Genomic DNA, 20476 nt, shown 5'->3' on the forward strand with positions numbered 1-20476 from the left:
TCTGGCCCCCGATTCTGCTCCACCTCCTCTCTGCTGCCGCCACACGCACACACACACACACACACACACACACACAACAGCTCCATCCAGTCTGTACAGCCGCCCACACACAGTCAGTCGGCATGAATAGAGCTGAAAAACTGTCAGGCATCATCAAATGTGCGAAGGCCCTTTTGAATATATGACTGTGCCTTGAATGTGGAGGCATTTTGAATGGGTGGCTGCAGAACGCTCCCCGTGCCACCACATGGATGAATGGGTCTCCGGCCAGCCAGACATGTAATGTGTCAGAGAGATGACTCTATAACAGGACAGTAGCATGCACGTCGGACACCTGTGAGGCTTTTTTTTTTTTTTAAAGCTGATTCAACCTCTCCAGTCATTCAGTCATTGTCTTTAAAAAAGGCAGTTTACGGGATTAGCTCTGACCCTCTCTGTTGTCACATTCTCTGGCATGCCTGAAAGAGGTGAAAATGTTTGACGTGGCCCGCAGAATGTGTGTCATTGTTGTCCGGCGTTGTCGCCTCCACAGTGTGTCCTGCTGCCAGAAATGCTGAGTCCTTTTTGGGGGGGGATCGTGTTTTTTTGGGAGGCCCAGTGACCATTCACTGCCTTTTTTTGTAAAAAAACGAAACAAAAAAACAAGCACTCCTCCTGTCTCTTTTGTGACGCAGACATATGCTATCTGTATTGTAACATTGCATCTCTCAACAGATCTGAGTTCTGAACCTGACAATTGAAACGCTTTTCTCTCTTGTGTTTCTCTCCCCAGGTCTAAGTGGACAGCCTGCAGACATCGAGAAGCGGAAAACAGTGTTTGGGGCGAATTTTATACCACCCAAAAAGCCCAAAACTTTCTTACAGTTAGTGTGGGAGGCACTACAGGATGTCACACTGATTATCCTAGAAGTGGCAGCCATAGTTTCACTAGGCCTTTCTTTTTATAAACCTCCAGATGCCAAAAGAGAGAGTAAGCACTTCATTAAAATGATATTTCCTGTACTTTGCACTGGTTCATGTTCCTGTAAATGACTATTAGTCTGTGTTTGGATATTTGAATAGTTTTGCTCCTGCATAACACATTTTAAAACAGTCAGTTGTTTTTGTTTTAGTTATTCTGTCAGTTTATTTCATGCTAAAACCAAATGAAATGCTTCTTTCTCTTACACTGAATTTGTTGGTCTCAGTTTGTGCCTGAAAGACGGCATGATGGGATATTGTGATGAGCTTTTCCCTCCCCGTGTCTCTCTCTCCGCAGACTGTGGAAAGGCTGCTGGAGGCGTGGAGGACGAAAACGAGTCGGAAGCGGGTTGGATCGAGGGAGCCGCCATTCTTCTGTCAGTCATCTGCGTGGTGCTGGTGACGGCGTTCAACGACTGGAGTAAAGAGAAGCAGTTCCGAGGCCTCCAGAGCCGCATCGAGCAGGAGCAGAAATTCACTGTCGTCCGTGGAGGACAAGTTATCCAAATTCCTGTGGCTGAGATAGTGACCGGCGACATTGCACAAATAAAATATGGTAAGAGGAGAGTTACAGCTGCTTAGGATACAGATATCACAAATAATAAGCTTCATTTCTAATTGTTAAACTCTATCGTCCTCCAAATTAAAGACATGTTTTGTCTACGTGTGTCTCAGGTGACCTTTTGCCTGCTGACGGAGTCCTCATCCAAGGCAACGACCTGAAGATCGATGAGAGCTCGCTCACAGGGGAGTCGGACCATGTCAAGAAAACACAAGAAAAAGATCCGATGCTGTTATCAGGTAACGTGAAGCCTCAGTTTTATGCCACGTTCCCTGCTTGCTGAGGAGGGGTTGTAAAATGGAAAGATTTTATTGGAAAAAATAATTAAAAGTGTTATTTTATCAGACATGCTCACTTCATGCTGTTTAAAAAATGATCTACGAGGCTCGTAGACATCTGGAAAACTGAGTTGATTTAATTAAAGTAATACCCTGCTCGTCATCCTTAAAGCCAAGCTCAGTCTTTATGGAATTTAAATCACAAGTAACCCTTGAGCAATTCCTTCGTATTAAAATGCAATATATTGTAGAGTTTTGGTCACATGCACATGGAGGTAAATGGGGAAAACCGACTCTAATCTGATTTTGAAAAATGAATTATAGTTATTAAAACAAAATCATCCATGTAATGTTTATTTAATCTACTGTGCAGCACTGTAGACTTCATTTAAAGGTACATCTATAATAAACTTGGGGCATACATTACATTCATCAGTCTATTGTGGCCAGCAGGTCACTGGTGAGACGCCTGAACTGTAATACAGGGACTTTTTCCTGTTAAGTTAAATGAACAGCGTGCTCAACTGCAGAGCAACGTCTCATGTTTCATTCATAAGCCCCCTCAAACCGTGTTTAATATTTGATTCACACCAATAATCCTCATACAATATGAAAACAAAGATTTTACTTAAATCAGCTGTGAACAGTTGAAAGCGCCTTTCGGTGTAGTACACAGCTCGTGCTCTGCATTTTAAGATAAGTCTCTGTGTGGATTTCTAGTGCTGTGATGTACATTTGCAACGGCTCCCGACGACAAACTGGATTTGGAATTAGAAAGTGAACTGGTCTCCTCATTCTGCTGCTCCTCGCTCTAATCAATTATCAGCCATACAACACCCCACCCCCCCTGCAGATCTGAAGCTGTAATAGTTTTTGAGTTGTGCGTTGGAGTCGTTCCATGTGCACAAAGCCTCCTCGGCTCTGTGCTTCTGCTGTCAGATAGCTTTGTCTTCACTGCTCCGCTCAGCTCCGCACAAGTGTGGAGGGAGTCAGGAGGAACACTTCTTGTTTAGTTCATCCAGCTCTCTGTTGGCACACCTCCAACAAGAGAGCTGTGTGTGAGTGTGTGTGCGTGCGACGCGTGTGTGTGTGCAACCGCTGCTTTTAGATTCCCCTCAGCACAGGCTGTATCCCTTCTGCCATCACTCTCACGAATGAAAGGAAAGCATCCTCTAATTAACAAAGGCATGAGAGAGCTTTATAATGCTTTCTACCTCCTTTCTTTTCGGCCTCTTGCTGTTCTCCCTCTCAGACTGCGGCTTGTTTTCTCTTCCGCTCTCTTCGCTTTTCCTGTATAAATCGACAAGACTTTCCTGTGTCCTGAGAAGGATAGTGAGCCAGAGATATTAAACTCCGGAGAAACCCTCTGAGATTTCCATTAATTCACCCAGCCTGACAAATGGCTTTTGATTAAAGGCTGTTGATTAAAGGTTTGGAGGGTATTTGCATCTTTCTCTTTTTTACTCACAAATGGGCCATTCCCTTTTTCTATTTACTGCCTGCATTTGAAAACGGGTATTTATTTTTCCCTAACTTTGTGTGGAGCTGAAGATGCCACTTGAAATCCCTGCCTAAACCACCTTCTTTAGTAAGCAAAGGAATCTAGCTCAATATTTAGGCTGAACCAAAGTCAAAGCAGCAAATAAGTCAGAAATGTCACGGTCAAAGCTGAAGCAGAAACGGGGTTTAAGTAATCTTTGGAAACAAATTGAAACAGCGCGTATCGTTCAGTCAGTATTTTCTACGTCCCCTCCCTTATTGACTCACTTCTTTATTTTCCTCCTCCTCTGTCTAAAGGCACCCATGTAATGGAAGGCTCAGGGAAAATGGTGGTCACTGCTGTCGGTGTCAACTCTCAAACTGGAATTATCTTCACTTTACTCGGGGGCAGCGAGGACGACGAGGACGACGAGGAGGAGAAGAAAAAGGAAAAGGAGGAGAAGAAGAAACAAAGAAAAAGTGAGTGTCCCCCACCCCGCCTGTTTCCACCGGCATCGATCCGTCGGTATCGATCATCAAGGTGGACGTGTTTGCTCACACACATCTGACAGATTCTCGCAGGCTTTTGCAGAGGTGTAGTTGCTTCCTCACTATGAGCGTAGATCAGTCTTGGTTGATAATGGATAGGGCCAGAACCTATTATTTATTTACATCACCAATAATCTAATGTATGATTTCTTCATTTCTTGAAATATCTGTAATTTCCCACATCACCCACCATTTTTATTTTCTTCAAATATCTTGTGTTGCCAGTCGAACATTTCAAGGTCTTACGGAAGATAAAGAAAAAAAACATCACATTGAAAAACTGGAGCCAGCAAATATTTGGCATTTTACTTTAACTTTACTTACTTGTCAGTTAACCAAATAGTTGCTGGGTGAGGCTCTGTCAGTTTTATGCTCAATGGCCTAATCGCTGCAGCTCTGCTTATGGACATTGTGATGAAGATAGTTAACGTGATTATAAACACAGCTTCCATCCATACTGATATTTTACAACAGTGGTTAATGGCACTGTAACCAATTATCTACATAGCAACACTCACTCTGGTGTATTTCTCCGCAGACAAAAAGCAGGATGGATCTGTGGAAAATCGTAAGAAAGGTAAGTTGCTTCCTCACACTATCACACACACACACTTAACACACACATATGTACGGTAATTGTCTTACATCTCAGTGCCTACCTTCTTGTATTAGCCTCCCTCTCCATTCAACAGCACTGGCTGTAGGTTAAGATCTGGATCTGTTAATAATTGGCCACAGTGGTTTTTATGCAAGTAATGAGGAGTTGCATATTTTAGCATGACCCCGTGTCAGCATATACTTGGTACAGGATGTTCTTGCCCATCCATTGTACTGTCTGACCCTCCCTTCTGTCTCTCTCTCCTCTTCTCTCGTCCTTCCCTGGCACATTGCGCTTTGAGCAGCAGGTGCTACTGAATCCAGTTATGGCGATTAGTGATGAGGAGATTAAAGCCATGCAACAATTCTGGGGCCAGAACATCTGCTTTCCCACCCATCTCTCTCTCTCTGACTCTCCCTCAGGCCCCCACTATTTGATTTCTATTGACGGCCCAACCTGAACTATTCACAGTCGACCCGTACGACTTCAACTGGTGCAATTTCAGACCCACAACAATGCTAACGAGACTGTTTGGGGGGTAGGGGGGGGGTTACTCAGACAGCTAACCGGGCTTGTAGTCCTCCTGGGACACCATGATCAGTAGTGCTTGGGTCTGTGGCCACAACCCTGGCGCTAGTCCCTGGTGCACAGATTCCCTCTGCCTGCCAGGAATCAACAGTAATCCTTTAGACTGAGATTACACAGGCCATGTAAGTGCAGAACAAGCCACAGTCCACAGCAGCAGCTGCAGCGGCCCAGCGATAATGCCCCTCCTCTCCCCCTGCTGCATACGTTCACACACAATGCCACGCCACAGTCCATACCATAGTAAATAGAGCTTTCAGCATTGACAAATTAGACACGAAAGGCAAGACTGCTGAAACTACACAAGACGCCCACATAATGAACGGTAATGATATTAGCAGAAAGTAACTGAAGGATGGGAGAGATGTGTCGGTTTCCCTGTAGCAGCAGCAGCAGCAGCAGCAGCAGCAGCCTCAGTAGCCTCAGTGCCCCGCAGAACTAATGATTTTATCGTGGTGAGTGACACGACAGAGCCCAGCCCCTGCTGGCCTGCCGGCTGCCTCTCCACTCTGCTTCGCCATTAGAGACCATGTGTCTCCAAGGTTACCTGGTTGTATGTGGGCTTGGGATTCCTGTCAGTTCTGCAGGCGAGGAAAATGGGGAGGGAGAAGGGGGGGGTCCTTAGGGACGCTGAGGAAAAAGATGAATGAGATTTATGGGAATTTAACTGGCAACAACTGCTGTGGGTGCTGCTGCTCAGACAGATCCCAGACACTACTAGCTGGTTAACCTGCTCTGGAAATCTCTAGGTGGAAAGATGCTAATTACACTTCTGAATCTTTCTGCTAATTACTGTGCAGTCAGATCAGTCAGATCAGTGCAAACATAATAACAGTGACTTTTCCTAAATTCCACTATTAAAAAAAAAAAGACACGTGCTAAAATTTGGCATGATGTGACATCTCGAGTCATCTTGAAATTTAGTGCTCAATCGCATGACACTTGAAATTCCCACGCTCTCGTAGGTTTGACATATGAAGCAACTGAAGCTACGTGTTGTGACTTGTTACCTGCTGCATCAGGTATTCAAATGGTTGCAATCTAGTCTAAACTTGTTTGGGTTCATATACTTGTTTAAATGCTAGGAAGGAAGGAAGGAAGGAAGGGATTGCATCCTGAAAGAAATAACCTAACACGTTGTAAAGTCAACAATACGGTTTCATTTCTGGTCTTGCAAATATAAGCAAATAGGCTTAAGGCTTCGCATGGTGTCAGATTGACAAACGCAGCCCTTGTTCCTTTGTTTTATGCTGATTTGTTTCTACCTGGACGAGTATGATGAGCAATCCTTTGCATTTCAGTATCAAATCTGTTATAATATTCAGAAACAGTGCTACGTTGCATCAATGCCAGATTGTGTGCATCACTTCACCCCAGTCCAACGTCACGGCCGGTGCTATCTAACAGCTATTCCTCGTTCTCTTTTGCTGCAGCTAAAGCACAAGATGGAGCTGCGATGGAAATGCAGCCTCTGAACAGTGATGAGGGAGCTGATGCTGAGGAGAAGAAGAAAGCCAACCTCCCAAAGAAAGAGAAGTCTGTCCTCCAGGGCAAACTGACCAAACTAGCTGTACAGATTGGAAAAGCAGGTGAGTCAGACAAACGCAGCTCAATACAACTGTTTTTTTCTACAACTTTCCATAACATTTTCTATTCAGAGTATCTTCTGTTAATAGTAACCAATCCTCCTTCTTCCTTCCTTCCCTCCCAGGACTGGTTATGTCAGCCATCACTGTTATTATTCTGGTGGTGCTGTTTGTAGTAGACACCTTCTGGATCCAGAATCTACCCTGGGACAAGGACTGCACGCCCATTTACATCCAGTTCTTTGTGAAATTCTTCATCATCGGCGTCACCGTTCTGGTGGTGGCCGTTCCCGAAGGCCTGCCGCTCGCTGTAACAATCTCCTTGGCATATTCCGTCAAGGTAAAGTCTCCCTAGCCAAGTGACCTGTGCCCAGCACTGACCAGCTTACACATTAGCCTATTAAAACTAGCAGCCAGGCTGTTAAGTCAAGACGACTTGGTTAACTGATACCTTAAAGCCAAGCAATGATCCCCTCTGCTGAAGTTGTTGGCCAACAGAGGGCTTTATCCTACCAAGGAGCTATTATTTCAGCACATATAACCTTTGGACACTATTTTAAAAAAAAAACAACCATTATTAGAATAGAAAATGTACCCGTTGAATTTCTCCTTGTGCATGCTGGTAGCTGTTTGTAACCATCTGACGCATTGTGTATCTTCCTACAGAAAATGATGAAAGACAACAACCTGGTGCGTCACTTGGACGCCTGTGAGACCATGGGTAACGCTACGGCCATCTGCTCAGACAAGACTGGTACGCTGACGATGAACCGCATGACCGTGGTGCAGGCCTACCTCGCTGACAAGCACAACAAGAAAGTCCCTGAGCCAGAGAACATCCCCCCCTCCATTTTAGACATCCTGATTCTGGGCATCGCTGTCAACTGTGCATACACCACCAAGATCATGGTATGTTTGTGAAGCGCTCTCTGTCGGAAACATACACCCATGTGTCACCCTGATTATATTATGTATTTTTCCTTTAGGAGATAACTTGCTCTCCTCTCAATTTCTCCTCAGTCTCCAGAGAAAGAAGGAGGCCTGCCACGGCAGGTGGGTAACAAGACCGAATGTGCCTTGCTTGGCTTTGCTACTGACCTGAAGCGTGACTACCAGGCTATCCGGAACGAGATCCCTGAAGAAAAATTATACAAAGTGTACACCTTCAACTCAGTCCGCAAGTCTATGAGCACTGTGTTGAAGATGGCTGATGGCAGCTACCGTATGTTCAGCAAAGGAGCCTCAGAAATTCTCTTAAAAAAGTGAGAAAACAGTTTTTATCTTTGGTATTAATGCTGTATGTGGTTGTTTTTGTCTTATATGTTGGATTGTGTCTTTTATATTGGTGTTTTTTTTTGGGGGGGTGGAATTTTAAAGTTTGGTCAGTCCTGCCCACATGAATGATTTTACTCAATGAAAGGTTATTCTGTAGGTTTTTTTACTTGCTCCAGCTGGCCAGACTTTGCAGTAAATGATATGTGTAATGGCTTAAGCAGCTAAGAAGTTCAAGTGCATCCCACCCAAGCCCCTTACTTTGAGACTTAAAAACAGGGGCTGAGAAAATGAGCCGGTAACAACTCTGTAAGCCTCTTAACCAAGCAGGCTTCTTTTTAACCCACAGACGGCTTAGTGTGACTTCTTACTACTCCAGCTCACCATTCAAATGCTTTGTCTTCTCCTCCTCCCTTACCCCTTTATCTCATCCAAATGATCCTCTCTTTTTACAATTCACTACCTATCTTCCTCATCCACATCTTTCTTAAATGCCTTTTCTTCCTTGCCCTCCTACACTCCTCTCCCCTCTGTCTTAACCCTCTTCTCAACACTTACATATATATATCGATATATCCGCTTTTCCCATCCCAGGTGCTATAAAATCCTGACAGCAAGTGGCGAGGCCAAGGTGTTTCGCCCACGGGACAGAGACGACATGGTTAAGAAAGTGATCGAGCCCATGGCCTCCGAGGGCCTGAGGACCATCTGCCTTGCGTACAGAGACTTCCCCGTCTCCGAGGGCGAGCCTGACTGGGACAACGAAAACGACATCCTCAGCGGACTGACCTGCCTCTGCGTGGTGGGCATAGAAGACCCAGTGAGACCCGAGGTTAGTGGCTGCAAAAAACACCCTCAGCCTGTGGTTACATAATAATTGTGGACTTAATTGAATCCGCTGGAGAGAATTTGATCTCATAAACAAAATGACTTGCGTGTCTTGGATAATTTTCAGGGGAACCACTCATAATGGAAATGCAGCTTGCTTGTGGGTACACTTATATCACTAATACATTTTGGAAATAACAGTGCATATTTTCAGACCGCCTGTCCTGGAAGAGATTCATCGTGTTGCACTCGGTTGTTCGCATGATAAAATAACAGAAATAGTTATGTCAGGAATGAAAGGGAAGGGAAAAACTAGAGAAAGTTCAAACCCACGCTTTTTTTCTCACCTCCGAACAGCTAACAAGTCACAGCATGGAGTGGTCGACAATGTCAGATTGCAGTTTTTTTGGAGAGATTGCAGGTTACGGAGAATGAGTTGGAGAACACAGCCTCCTCCAGATCAGTGTTAGACAGGTGAGGAGGAGGTGGAAGAGATGCTGCATCAGCCAGTTTTAAAAATGAGAAGTCAATGTTAACTCAAACATAAAATACTGAACCAATGCGCCAGTTCTGATATTGAAGTGTCTGTAGGAGTGCCTCCCCTCAGTTTGTTTGTATGTTGTGGAGAGCGGAGACCAGCCAGCTGAGAGTTGAATATTACTAATGAAACCCTCATGACAGAAGGACTCATTAGTTTGTGTCTACAGCTTACATATGTATGCTTGATGGAGCTTTAATTTTGATTTTTCCCCAGCGATCCCCTGGCAAAAAAAACAACATGCATTTCCTCTTTGATCATGTTTCCTCTTTCCTCCTCCAGGTCCCAGACGCCATCAGGAAATGCCAACGCGCTGGCATCACGGTGCGAATGGTGACCGGGGATAACATCAATACAGCTCGAGCCATCGCCACCAAGTGCGGCATCCTCCTGCCCGGAGACGACTTCCTCTGCCTGGAGGGCAAAGAGTTCAACCGAAGGATACGCAACGAGAAAGGAGAGGTGGGCCACAGCAAAATACTGTACGTCAGAGACTGTTGCAGTACTGTACTGTTGGGATTCTATTAGGTTTTGTCTCATGTTTCTAGATTGAACAAGAACGCATTGACAAGATCTGGCCCAAACTACGAGTACTGGCTCGCTCCTCACCCACAGACAAACACACCTTAGTGAAAGGTAGATCTGTTTTTCTGGTTTGTATGAAACATTTTGTTGTCACCAGCGTGTGCGTGCGTGTGTGTTGTTTCAGGCTCTAAGGGTGTTTAAATATTCATGTTTTACTATTCCAGGTATTATTGACAGCACCGTGATAGAACAGAGACAAGTGGTGGCAGTGACAGGAGACGGTACAAACGATGGTCCTGCTTTGAAGAAAGCCGATGTTGGCTTTGCCATGGTGAGTCTTCTGTTTACAGACGTGATGTTCCAGTCACTAATCCAAGCTAACTCGGTATTCAGTGAGAAAACAACACAGAACTTTATTTTGTAACTGGGCCACAAACAGTTGAGTCTGCAAAAATAATGCTCACGCAGAGACATAATGATTTTAAACATGTTGTGACTAGATGGAGATCCTTGATCATTATGGTTTTTGTCTCCAGGGCATTGCTGGCACAGATGTAGCCAAGGAGGCATCTGACATCATCCTGACTGACGACAACTTCTCCAGCATCGTCAAAGCCGTCATGTGGGGACGCAACGTCTACGACAGCATCTCCAAATTCCTCCAGTTTCAGCTAACTGTCAACGTGGTGGCCGTCATTGTAGCATTTACAGGAGCCTGCATCACACAGGTTAGAGTCCAATTTACCTAGATAATAATAATAAAGGCTTTAGCAAAAGTAGAGTGAAATAACTACAAATTGATTGCAGATGCAGGTTTTAAAATACAGTAGTAAGTGCTGCCCACCTTAAATTCTCTGCAATTTGTTTCATTTTATTGAATTTCCTGTAGTAGAAATGATTTTACAATGACTTTTAATGTCTTTTGTTGACCTGAGCCAAGTTCTGCAGGCTAATAGAGTGATTTAAGTGTAGCCCAAAAAAATATACTGCACATTTATTCTACATATTCAATATATTTCTCAGCATTAATTGTCTTTTTTTCTCAAAAATTCCTGCACTATAATGATAACTCTTCTTTTTGTGACACAATTTGTTCCTGTGTAGAGAAACCTGTCATTTCTCTCTTTCCCATCAACTATCAATCTAGGACCTCATGTCAAAACACACACTCATCATCGCTCCTGCCACCACAGCTCATAAACGTGCACTCAATTATGGCGCAAATGACAAAATAATTTCTTTTTCCACATGGCAATTTAGTCAAGTGGAATCGCTGCCAATTTATGCGCTGAATTCCCACAACGTGTGATATCATGAAAATGTAAGTGGATCTGGTGTCTCTCCAGGACTCTCCACTGAAAGCAGTCCAGATGTTGTGGGTCAACTTGATCATGGACACCTTTGCGTCTCTAGCCCTGGCCACCGAGCCCCCCACAGAAGCCCTGCTGCTAAGGAAGCCATATGGCCGCAACAAGCCCCTCATCTCCCGCACCATGATGAAGAACATCCTCGGTCAGGGGGTGTTCCAGCTAATCATCATCTTTTCTCTGCTCTTTGCTGGTAAGACGTTAGAACGGCCGTATAGTTGGACGTTGTTTCTCTTCGGTAAATCTGTCTGTTAATTGAAACAATTTTTCTCTTGACTGTTTCCACAGGCGAGAAAATCTTTGATATCGACAACGGCAGGGACGCACCCCTCCACGCCCCACCCTCTGAACACTACACCATCGTCTTCAACACCTTTGTATTGATGCAGCTTTTCAACGAGATCAACGCCCGCAAGATCCACGGAGAGAGAAACGTCTTTGACGGCATCTTCAACAACCTTATCTTCTGTAGTATTGTCTTTGGTACCTTCATTATCCAGGTAAAGTAGGCTGGACCCCCCCACCCCTTCTGCAAAGTTGCACACTTTCTCTGTGAATGTGCCAGTGACTCACACATGAAAGGAGATTATCTATCCCACAAGACCTCATCCTGTAAATATCAAATCTAAAAGTTGCCTCTCTAATTAATTCCACCTCTCTCCCTCCTGCTCCTCTAGATTGTCATAGTGCAGTTTGGAGGGAAGCCATTCAGCTGTGTGGCTCTGTCCATCGACCAGTGGCTCTGGTGCACTTTCTTAGGCTTTGGCTCTCTGCTGTGGGGACAGGTAAGATGAGACAATACAGCTGAGCTCCACCTTCAGCCAGCCAGTTAGAAACATGTGGGATAACACTGCCCCCCTGTGTTGGAAGTGGCATAGTAGGTGTTCAATGGCAGCAGCGGTCTGCTGTGAAGGGAGATTTAAATAACTGTGGAACAAACCATACGGTGTAATTGTAGTGCATAATACGCCGAGCTTAAGATTTCATGTTGCCACCTGAATGAGTTGATCACAGCTTGTTTTACATTGTTGAGCTCTGAGGCTTGTTTTTCTGTCTGTCTGGAGGAAATTGCTGTAGTTTCTTTTAGCTACTTTGTACTTGGAAAGGGATTGTGTTTATGTGTTTATGTGTTTATCGTTTTTGTGAGAGGCTGAGAGATAAGGTTCCTTCGGAGTTATAATGGCTTTTTGAGGTAATTCTAGTTTGCGCTCGCTGCCCACCCACGGTGTGTACGATATGTCATTATCCACTCTCATTAAAGGAAGAGAGCGGTGTCGGCCAGTGTTTCTTGATAAGACACAGTGTTGCATTGAGTGCACATAGCTTCAGCCTTAAGAGGTGTTTGTGTTGTTGATTAAAAAAAGAAAAGAAATGACTGGTACAAAGTAAATGTCTGCTGCCTCAGTAATTACCCAGGGTGCTTCGGCTTTGTTTACAAAAAATACAAAAACTAGTTATTTTAGCATGTTTAAGTTAAATAAGCAAGTTATCAAACCAAGATGAAATTATTTGCATGTATGTACTGTATGTATATGATCTTAATCATTGGGGCTTTTTTGAATCATGACACACGGCTGCAACTAACAGTTATTTGAGTCATCCAATAATCTGCAGATCGCCATCACAATTGATAGAATGATTATTTACTAAATGAAATAAATAAAAATAAAAAGTTATTTAAATTTCCCGGATGTGAAAGTGGTGGTAGCCTGCTGCAAATGACCACTCCGTTTAAATCCTTTGTGACACAGAAAAGCAAGAAATCCTCATGTTTGAGAATTGGTTTGGAAAATGAAAGAATCGGCTGATTTAATTCATTGATTAAACTGTAATACATTGCAATACTTATTATTATGATGGGAATTAATTTAGGAGAGGGAAGAAGGTTTGAGATGAGACCTATTTATCACCAGATAGTTGGATGACATGATGGCAGAAGCTATAATGCTGAAATACTTGGTAGTATAAGTTGCAACATGATTATCAACGCAGAAAGTGTGTCTATCAAATGAATGTGTGACTTCAGTCTTCAGCAGTGCTCCTGATTGTAAATCCTTGTTTTCCCACCTCCAGGTAATCTCTTCGATACCCACTAGCCGCTTAAAATTCTTGAAAACGGCGGGCCACGGCACCCAGAAGGAGGAGATCCCCGACGAGGAGCTGGACGAGCTGGACGACATGGAGGAGATCGACCACGCTGAGCGGGAGCTCCGCCGAGGCCAGATCCTCTGGTTCCGAGGCCTCAATCGCATCCAGACTCAGGTAACGGCCCACAGACCCCCCTCCCCCCGCCCGCGCACCCCCCGAAACACACCGCACCGGACACCAAGGGAATCAAAAGCCATAAACCCTTTAACTCTACTGCTCTTCCAGCTTTAAAACCTATGTTTTGTTCTTTCTCTCGGCACTCTTAAAGAATGGCTTGTGCCCTAAAAACAAAAGCCCTCTCTCTAATTTCTCTGTTCTGCTTCTGAGCTAAAGCAGGTTCCTGTGCCTATTTCTGACTCAGTCTGAATCTATCTGCTAAAAAAAACGCCACTAGTTTGAAGGTACTGATGAGAAGCAAGTTGAATTTTTGATTGGATGGAAAGCACGATAGAACAGCTGAATGTCCAAAAGACTATTGGCATGGCTTTAGCTGTATGGAAGGACCCTGCAGAGAAAAGAGTGAAAGTGAGGTCAGATTTTGAAATCGGAGCTCGGTTCGATCAGTGCCTTTAAACCTAAACCCAAACTCGTCCCTATTTTCCTCTCTCTTTGACTTATAATGCCTAAGTCCAATTTCCAAGTGACATTTTTTCTATGGTTACTGGTGCCTTCTCTTTATTTTTTTCTCTCTTTTCTCTCTCCTCTGGCTGTGTTGTGTTTTTATTTCCTCTGGGCTTTTTCTCCTGTCACGCTGTCTGATTCTTTGCAGATGGATGTAGTGAGTGCTTTCCAGAGTGGAACTTCCTTTCAGGGGGCTCTAAGGCGGCAGGCCTCCAACTCCAGCCAACAACAGCACGATGTAACCAATGTTTCTAGCCCTACACATGTAGCCTTTTCTACTACCACTACTGCCACTGCCGCCAACACCGCTTCTGCCACTGTGGGGTGTGAGTGCGTGTTCTCCTCTAGTGCATGAGACTTTTTCTTTTTTTTATTTCTTCTGTTTTCTTCTAACATCTTCCTCTTCCACTCTGACTTCTCACCTAACGTTGACACTTTTACTCTCTCATGCTTCTCCTAATGTTCCCCCCTGTTTTCTTCCAAAAAAAAAACAAAAAAAACACCAAATATACCACATCTTCCATATTGCTTCGATAACACTGCTGTGTATATATATATGTATATATGTACCCTGTTACCAGGTCGCTTCTGGCGTCAGGGTGTTTTCTCTGTGTCATCATGTTTTCTGTTCTGCTTCTGCTTTGGTCTCAGAAATGGAAAGTCTGTTACTGTTATCTCAGGAGGGGGAGGAGGGAGGGGGGGTGATGTGCATTTAATATTGTGACCAAAAAAAAAAAAAAAAATCACACTCTTGCATTGACAGTCACCAGGTTTGTCTGCAGCTGCCTCAGTCTGCTCTGTGCCTCCTCCCTGCAGCACCCATGGGTCTGTGTCGCAGCTCTCTAGTCCCTAGCTGGGTAAATGTTTTGAGTATATGCCCATGATCACGGCCTAAAAAAACAATAGAGACAAACCATGACGTGGACGTCTTGTGAGGAAAATCTATCCCAGTGTCAGTGGAGTGGATGTCACTGCTTCTTCAGATGTGAGTTTGCTGTGTACAAGATGGGATGTTAATAGAAGAGAAGGAGGTGGCAGAGAAGAGGAACAAACTCCCCTTAGCTGCAGTTGGCATGACACAGTTTGTTGGTGTGTTTTGGAAGCTCTTGCGGCTTTCGTCCGCTCAGCGTGGAGGTTTTTTTTTTTTTTTTTTTCTACTGCGTGGAGAGCAGATGCGGATCATTTCACCGTGGTATTTCCTCTTGACCGTGCCCTTACAAGGATTGTTCCTCTGTGTGTTTGTGTGTGTGTGTATGTGTGTGTGTGCTTGTTGACGACTCTTTTTCTCTTCCAGATCTTCCCCAGGCCGACCATCTGACCAGCAGTGGATGTTAAATGTCTAACAGATGTCACTTAAAAAACAGGCTTAATGGAATAAATGACTGTGCTCTTGAATGTAAACATGTGGGACTTCTCTCAGACACATTAACAGCAGATCCAGTTGTGTTTTTCCTGCCGTGTCGAACAATTATGCAACCTCACAGTAATATCCAGCTCCGTCTCCGCTGGGATTCCTCTCCTGACATTTACGTGGGGGCCAACGGCTACTTCCTGATTAACCTTTGACCTTTTCCTTTCAGGTGCTCCGGAGCCTCTTTTTCTTTTTTCTCTCTTTCTCTCTGTGAATATTTGTTTGTTGGCAGAATTTGATCCACGTCGGCAGATGTGTTTTGCCAAAAGCGTCCCTTTAAAACAATGAATCCCACTGACTCCCCACATATTCTTCTTTAGATTCTGTGAAATGTGTCATGGGCTATACTCAAAGGTTTACTACCATTGAACACAAGGTAGCGCCGCGCTCTGCATGGGTTCAAAGTCTCTGGTCTCGTTTGTGAGTTTTTTCTCTTTGTGCTGTTTTTGACATGTAAACCAGCTTGTAGACATGCTTGGCTGCCGCAGCTTTTTTGTTTTTACTCCACAAACATGAGCTATGACTGACCACCCCTTTCTCTCTCTGTCTATCTGTCTCTCTCTCTGTCTCTCTACCCTAAGCATGTCCAACAACAGTAAACTCTTGTGTCCAGCCTCTGTCCTCTCTTCTCTCTGGATGTGTTCTTGTCTCTAAAGAACAGCATCTCTCTCGTCTCTTGGTTCCCTTTATTGCATTTTTGATTAATCAGACACAGGCCTCTACCAAGTGTTTTGTGAAATACTACCACCGTACTGACAAAACAAGACAAACAAACCAAAAGAAAAGCATACACTGCATTGAGTTTGACTCTGGTTTGTACCTAAGGGTTTTAACTACACGACTGTAAAGACTAGTTTCAAGTCAAGTGTCAGATTTTCCTCCCTCGGATGCAACTCCAGTTTTCTATCTCCCTCTCAGAAACACTTTTATTTTAAAACATTACTGAAATCTGATGTCCTTTAAATGTCACTTTCCTGATTTGTAGTCATGTGTTAGCATGCCGTTTGTTTGGGCCTGTGGATAAAGGCTTTAAAACGTTGTCAGTCCATTATTATACTGGCAGCACAGAGGGGTAACTTGGAGAAACAGGAAGTGACACAGAGTTTAAGTGAAGAATTGACTCTGACAGTGGCTTTGAGGCTAATGTATCCTAAAAAAAAACCTGGGTGAGGACAGGCGACAGTTAACTGGTTTTATAAGTAATCATTTGACTACTAGAAATAACCGCACACTTGCACGTGTCTCTGAGAGTTTTCCCCCACCACCTCACTGATGGTTTTTTTTTTGCCCCTAAAAAACTCACCTATTATTGACTCGATAAAACCTGCGTCCAAGGATTTTATCTGTGGTGTCATATCGAGGTGTTAAAAAAAAAAAAAAAATGCACAAAATACACATGTGTCATTACTGAATGTGACTAAATCTGGGCCTTTCCCGCCTCCCTGTCCCTCCTCCCTCCCTCCCTCTCCTCCAGATCCGGGTGGTGAATGCATTCCGCAGCTCCATCTCCCTCTATGAGGGGCTGGAGAAGCCCGAGTCGCGATCATCCATCCACAACTTCATGACCCACCCCGAGTTTCGGATAGAGGACTCTGAGCCCCACATCCCCCTCATCGACGACACCGACGCCGAGGACGACGCGCCCACCAAGCGCAACTCGGCCAGCCCCCGCAACGCCACGCCCACGCCGCCCTCGCCCTCGCCCACGCCCTCGCCTACGCCCATCATCATCGCCGCCACCACCACCATCAACCTCGCCCCCGACGCCGCCGCCACCACCACCACGCCGGTCTCCCCCTCCCCGAACCAGAACAATAACGCTGTGGAGAGCAGTAACCACCTCCTCCCAGAGGCTCCTCCCAAATCAGGAACGCCCTCGGCCCCGGGAAGCCCCCTACACAGCCTGGAGACCTCACTTTGATCTGACCCCCCCCATCGCCCCTAACAATCCCACCCACCACCACCTCCACCTCGCCGCCCCTCTCTCTCTCCCGCTCCACGCGTCACCACCACCACTTTTCTACCCACCAACCAAGGAGCTCAACTTGAAGACGAAGGGAAACGGACACTTGGAGGAAGGAAGAAGAAGAGGAGACGAAGGTTTAGATTAAGGAGAGCGGAGTCACGTGTGAGCTCGGCTTGGGCTGGACTAAGAGAACAGCAAACATTCAGAGGAATGTACGGCTTGGTGTGGATGCTTTGGTCTTCTTTTATTTTTGGTTCTTATTAATCCCCCGCTGCAACACAAGGACTCCACCCCTCCCTCCTTGGTAACTTTTGTTTTTCTCAGTAAACAAGGGGTGATTATAAACTCAGATTGAAAGTGACCTGTTTTTATTATCTATTATATTATTATTATTAGTAATATTATTTGAATTGAGAAGGGGAGGTCCTTCCTCCTGGCTTGAAGATCGATGAAAGAACCTTTAGCTTCTCTTTTATCTGAATGGTGTTGTATATTTATATCTTTGGCCCTTGCTCATTCAAAACTTATTTCTGCTCCATTGGCTGTTAATATTTTGAGTTATTTATGTTTTTGGAAAAAGCAGGTCTGTTTACAAAGTTTGTAGATACTTTTTTTCTGTTTGTAGGCAAAAGAGCTTCCTGATGTATGATGCAGAAAACTGGGGACAGAAAAAGAAATGAATGAGAGGAATATTTCAGATACTGCTGTATTTTCAGGAAAAAGGGTGTTTCTATTGAAACTTAACTATTTTTGCCTGCAAGTTTTATTTGTTATATATTTGTAGATAAATATAGAACCTTCTAGCCAAACCGATAAACACTAAGGCTTGTATAGAAAAGAGGTCCACCGGGGCGAGGTGTTTTTTCACAAGAGACGGGGACGGGAAAGACAATTAGGGCCTCTGTTCACGTTGCTATAAATATTTACTTCTTCCATTTCTTCGATAGTTTTCATGTGCACAAAACCTTCTGGAGTTCTGGATTCTCTTTTCATTCATGTTGTGTTCGAGGATTTCCACATGTTGAAAGGTTCACTCATTAAAGGGATTTATAGAAACACACACACACACACACACACATCTGGGCCCGTATTTAGCAAGCATCTCAGAATGACGCCTAAGATCCTGCTGAGAGTCGGACGAGGAAACAAAGTCTTACCTCAGAGTCGTACATGAGGTCCTTACGAAGCCTCCTAGGTGACTTTCAGCAGGAAGTAGAAGTTTTCCTTTCTTAGATATTAGTGGTTTTACAAGCTCTTGTTGTTGGTGTTGATGTTGTTGTTGTTATTAGTTACATTCAGAAGAGGCTAATGTAGATGTAAACGTCAGGAAAAAAAGAAAAAAGAAAACGGCTTCACTTGTGGGTGTATGATGAGCTGATTTCTGCACATTAAGGCTAAAAAATTTGTTTTTGCCAAAACACGAAAGCATTAAAAAATGACTTAAAGTTCATCAGCTTTTTTTTTTTTTTTTTTTTTAAACAACCAGCTGAGTCCTAACCAGTGCTGTATTTTGAGCTATTCAACCAGTGCGCCTATTTATTTTTGAATAAGAACTTCATATAGACTAAACGTGAATGTGCCTTGGCTACAATAATAATTAAGTTGATGCTTGGTCCCACCGTTCGCCACCTTCAGGAAACTCCTCGCAGATAAAAAACACTGTCGCTCCCTCCAGCTCAAAGTAGAACCAAATAAGCCTCATTCTTCAAATTTGTTTGGAAATGTTAGGACTGATTTCTTCTGTCTAGATGCTTGATAAATATGGATCCTGCTCTTTTTTTTTTTCTTTTTTTTTAAATGGGTGCATTTTTTTTTGTTTGTTTAGTTTGTTTTTCTCAGCAAAACATTAGCCCCCTGCCAATGTACAATACTGACATTTGTTTACTCAGGCATAGAAAAAGGTATTAAATTTAAAAGAAATCTATAAGGAAAAAAAAAACCTTTTTAACTTCAGACTTTGTGTATTTAGATAGTTAAAAACATCGTCTTGGTCAAAAAGCAAGTGAATTATTTTCATATTTCAAACTTAGTTTTACTCCTCCTAGTTCTGGTTTGTTGACCTTTTAAAAATCAAAAATCAAGGGAAAAAAAAGGCTTTTATTTTTTGTTTCTTCGGCCCTTTCCATAAAACTCCTTTCATCTTGATTAAATGTTGCTGCATTTGATTTGTTTGTAAAATATTTTTGACACCTGATGTACTGGAAACGCTAACAAATTGGACATGTGCATTTTTCAAGAATAAAGACTAGGCATACACTGGTATCTATCTGCACAGGGTACTTTATTTCATAGCGTTCCTTGGGGGAAAAAAGAATTTTGATACGAATCATGAGTAAAAAAAAAAAAAGAAGATGTACCTTTGTATTTTTATGACAATAATGATGAAACCTTTCATCGTACTAAATCAATTTTGGATGATTTGACACCAATCACATTATATGGGGGAGGGTTTTGGCCACTAAAATGTGTGTTGTTCTGGAATATTCATCTCAGGGTGCAAATGGTGTGAAAGAGAACAGGCCTCTTTTTAGTTTGTTACTTAAATCAATGTTTGGGACGGTGCTTGTCGACCACACACACACACACACACACACAGACAGGACGTCTCCGGCAGCAGGCTGCAGATTCTTCCTGCAGCCTCCTGGCGGCCTCCGCCTGAAGGGCCAATGGACGGGGGAAGGAGGTGAAAAATGTTAAATCACAACGTTCTCTTGAGGAAATAAGTTTGTTTTCCTTGTTTTACAGACGACAAAAAATAGCAGCTAGGATTGCGTACAGTACAAAGTGAGAAATTGAAAAGACAAGCAGAATCCATACGAGGAGTTTGTTCTGTAGCTTCTTCCTGTAATGGGAATGAATGTTTTTCCATCTGTTTTATGGATTATTATTTTTTTATCTTTTAACATTTGGAAATAAAAAAAGTACTTCATGTCTGTTTATCTTGAGCATTTTAAATGGATATCGTGATTGGATTTACATTTGAAACTTGTCGAGTAATGTGTATGGTTTTTAAAAATAAAAAATGTATTTAGCCTAACTGCAGGGCCATGTTTTTCATTTATCATGTAGTATTTATGAGATGTAGTCACTGTATGCAAATGTGAATGTTGCAGAGATGAAGCCAAGAAAACATTTTTCACAGAGCAGGTGAATAATGTGCATTACTTCACAATGACCAAGTGTATCATAACTATTAGATAATA

The 20476-nt window shown here is 43.5% G+C and overlaps 1 protein-coding gene across 4 annotated transcripts in view; it reads left to right on the forward strand.

The window, feature by feature from the left end:
• atp2b1a (ATPase plasma membrane Ca2+ transporting 1a) overlaps window positions 1-17268 on the forward strand; it is a 34287-nt gene extending 17019 nt beyond the window's left edge. For 2 of the 4 annotated variants that reach the window (XM_085769492.1, XM_085769494.1), the window contains exons 3-22: window positions 773-970; window positions 1259-1516; window positions 1636-1761; window positions 3598-3759; window positions 4367-4405; window positions 6445-6600; window positions 6723-6937; window positions 7264-7506; window positions 7618-7859; window positions 8464-8701; window positions 9518-9697; window positions 9784-9871; window positions 9985-10091; window positions 10297-10488; window positions 11107-11320; window positions 11416-11627; window positions 11805-11912; window positions 13201-13389; window positions 14045-14134; window positions 16782-17268. In XM_085769492.1, coding sequence (XP_085625618.1) covers window positions 773-970; window positions 1259-1516; window positions 1636-1761; window positions 3598-3759; window positions 4367-4405; window positions 6445-6600; window positions 6723-6937; window positions 7264-7506; window positions 7618-7859; window positions 8464-8701; window positions 9518-9697; window positions 9784-9871; window positions 9985-10091; window positions 10297-10488; window positions 11107-11320; window positions 11416-11627; window positions 11805-11912; window positions 13201-13389; window positions 14045-14134; window positions 16782-17228 — 3704 coding nt within the window. In that variant the 3' untranslated portion in view covers window positions 17229-17268. Of the gene's footprint in view, window positions 1-772; window positions 971-1258; window positions 1517-1635; window positions 1762-3597; window positions 3760-4366; window positions 4406-6444; window positions 6601-6722; window positions 6938-7263; window positions 7507-7617; window positions 7860-8463; window positions 8702-9517; window positions 9698-9783; window positions 9872-9984; window positions 10092-10296; window positions 10489-11106; window positions 11321-11415; window positions 11628-11804; window positions 11913-13200; window positions 13390-14044; window positions 14223-16781 lie in introns of all 4 variants that reach the window. The other 2 variants (XM_085769495.1, XM_085769493.1) reach the window with 2 other exon arrangements.
• The last annotated feature ends 3208 nt before the right edge of the window (window positions 17269-20476 follow it).

The sequence above is a fragment of the Trachurus japonicus genome, chromosome 23, assembly GCF_045865225.1.
Source record: "Trachurus japonicus isolate A0001 chromosome 23, Traja_1.0".
Classification (NCBI taxonomy): Eukaryota; Metazoa; Chordata; class Actinopteri; order Carangiformes; family Carangidae; genus Trachurus; species Trachurus japonicus.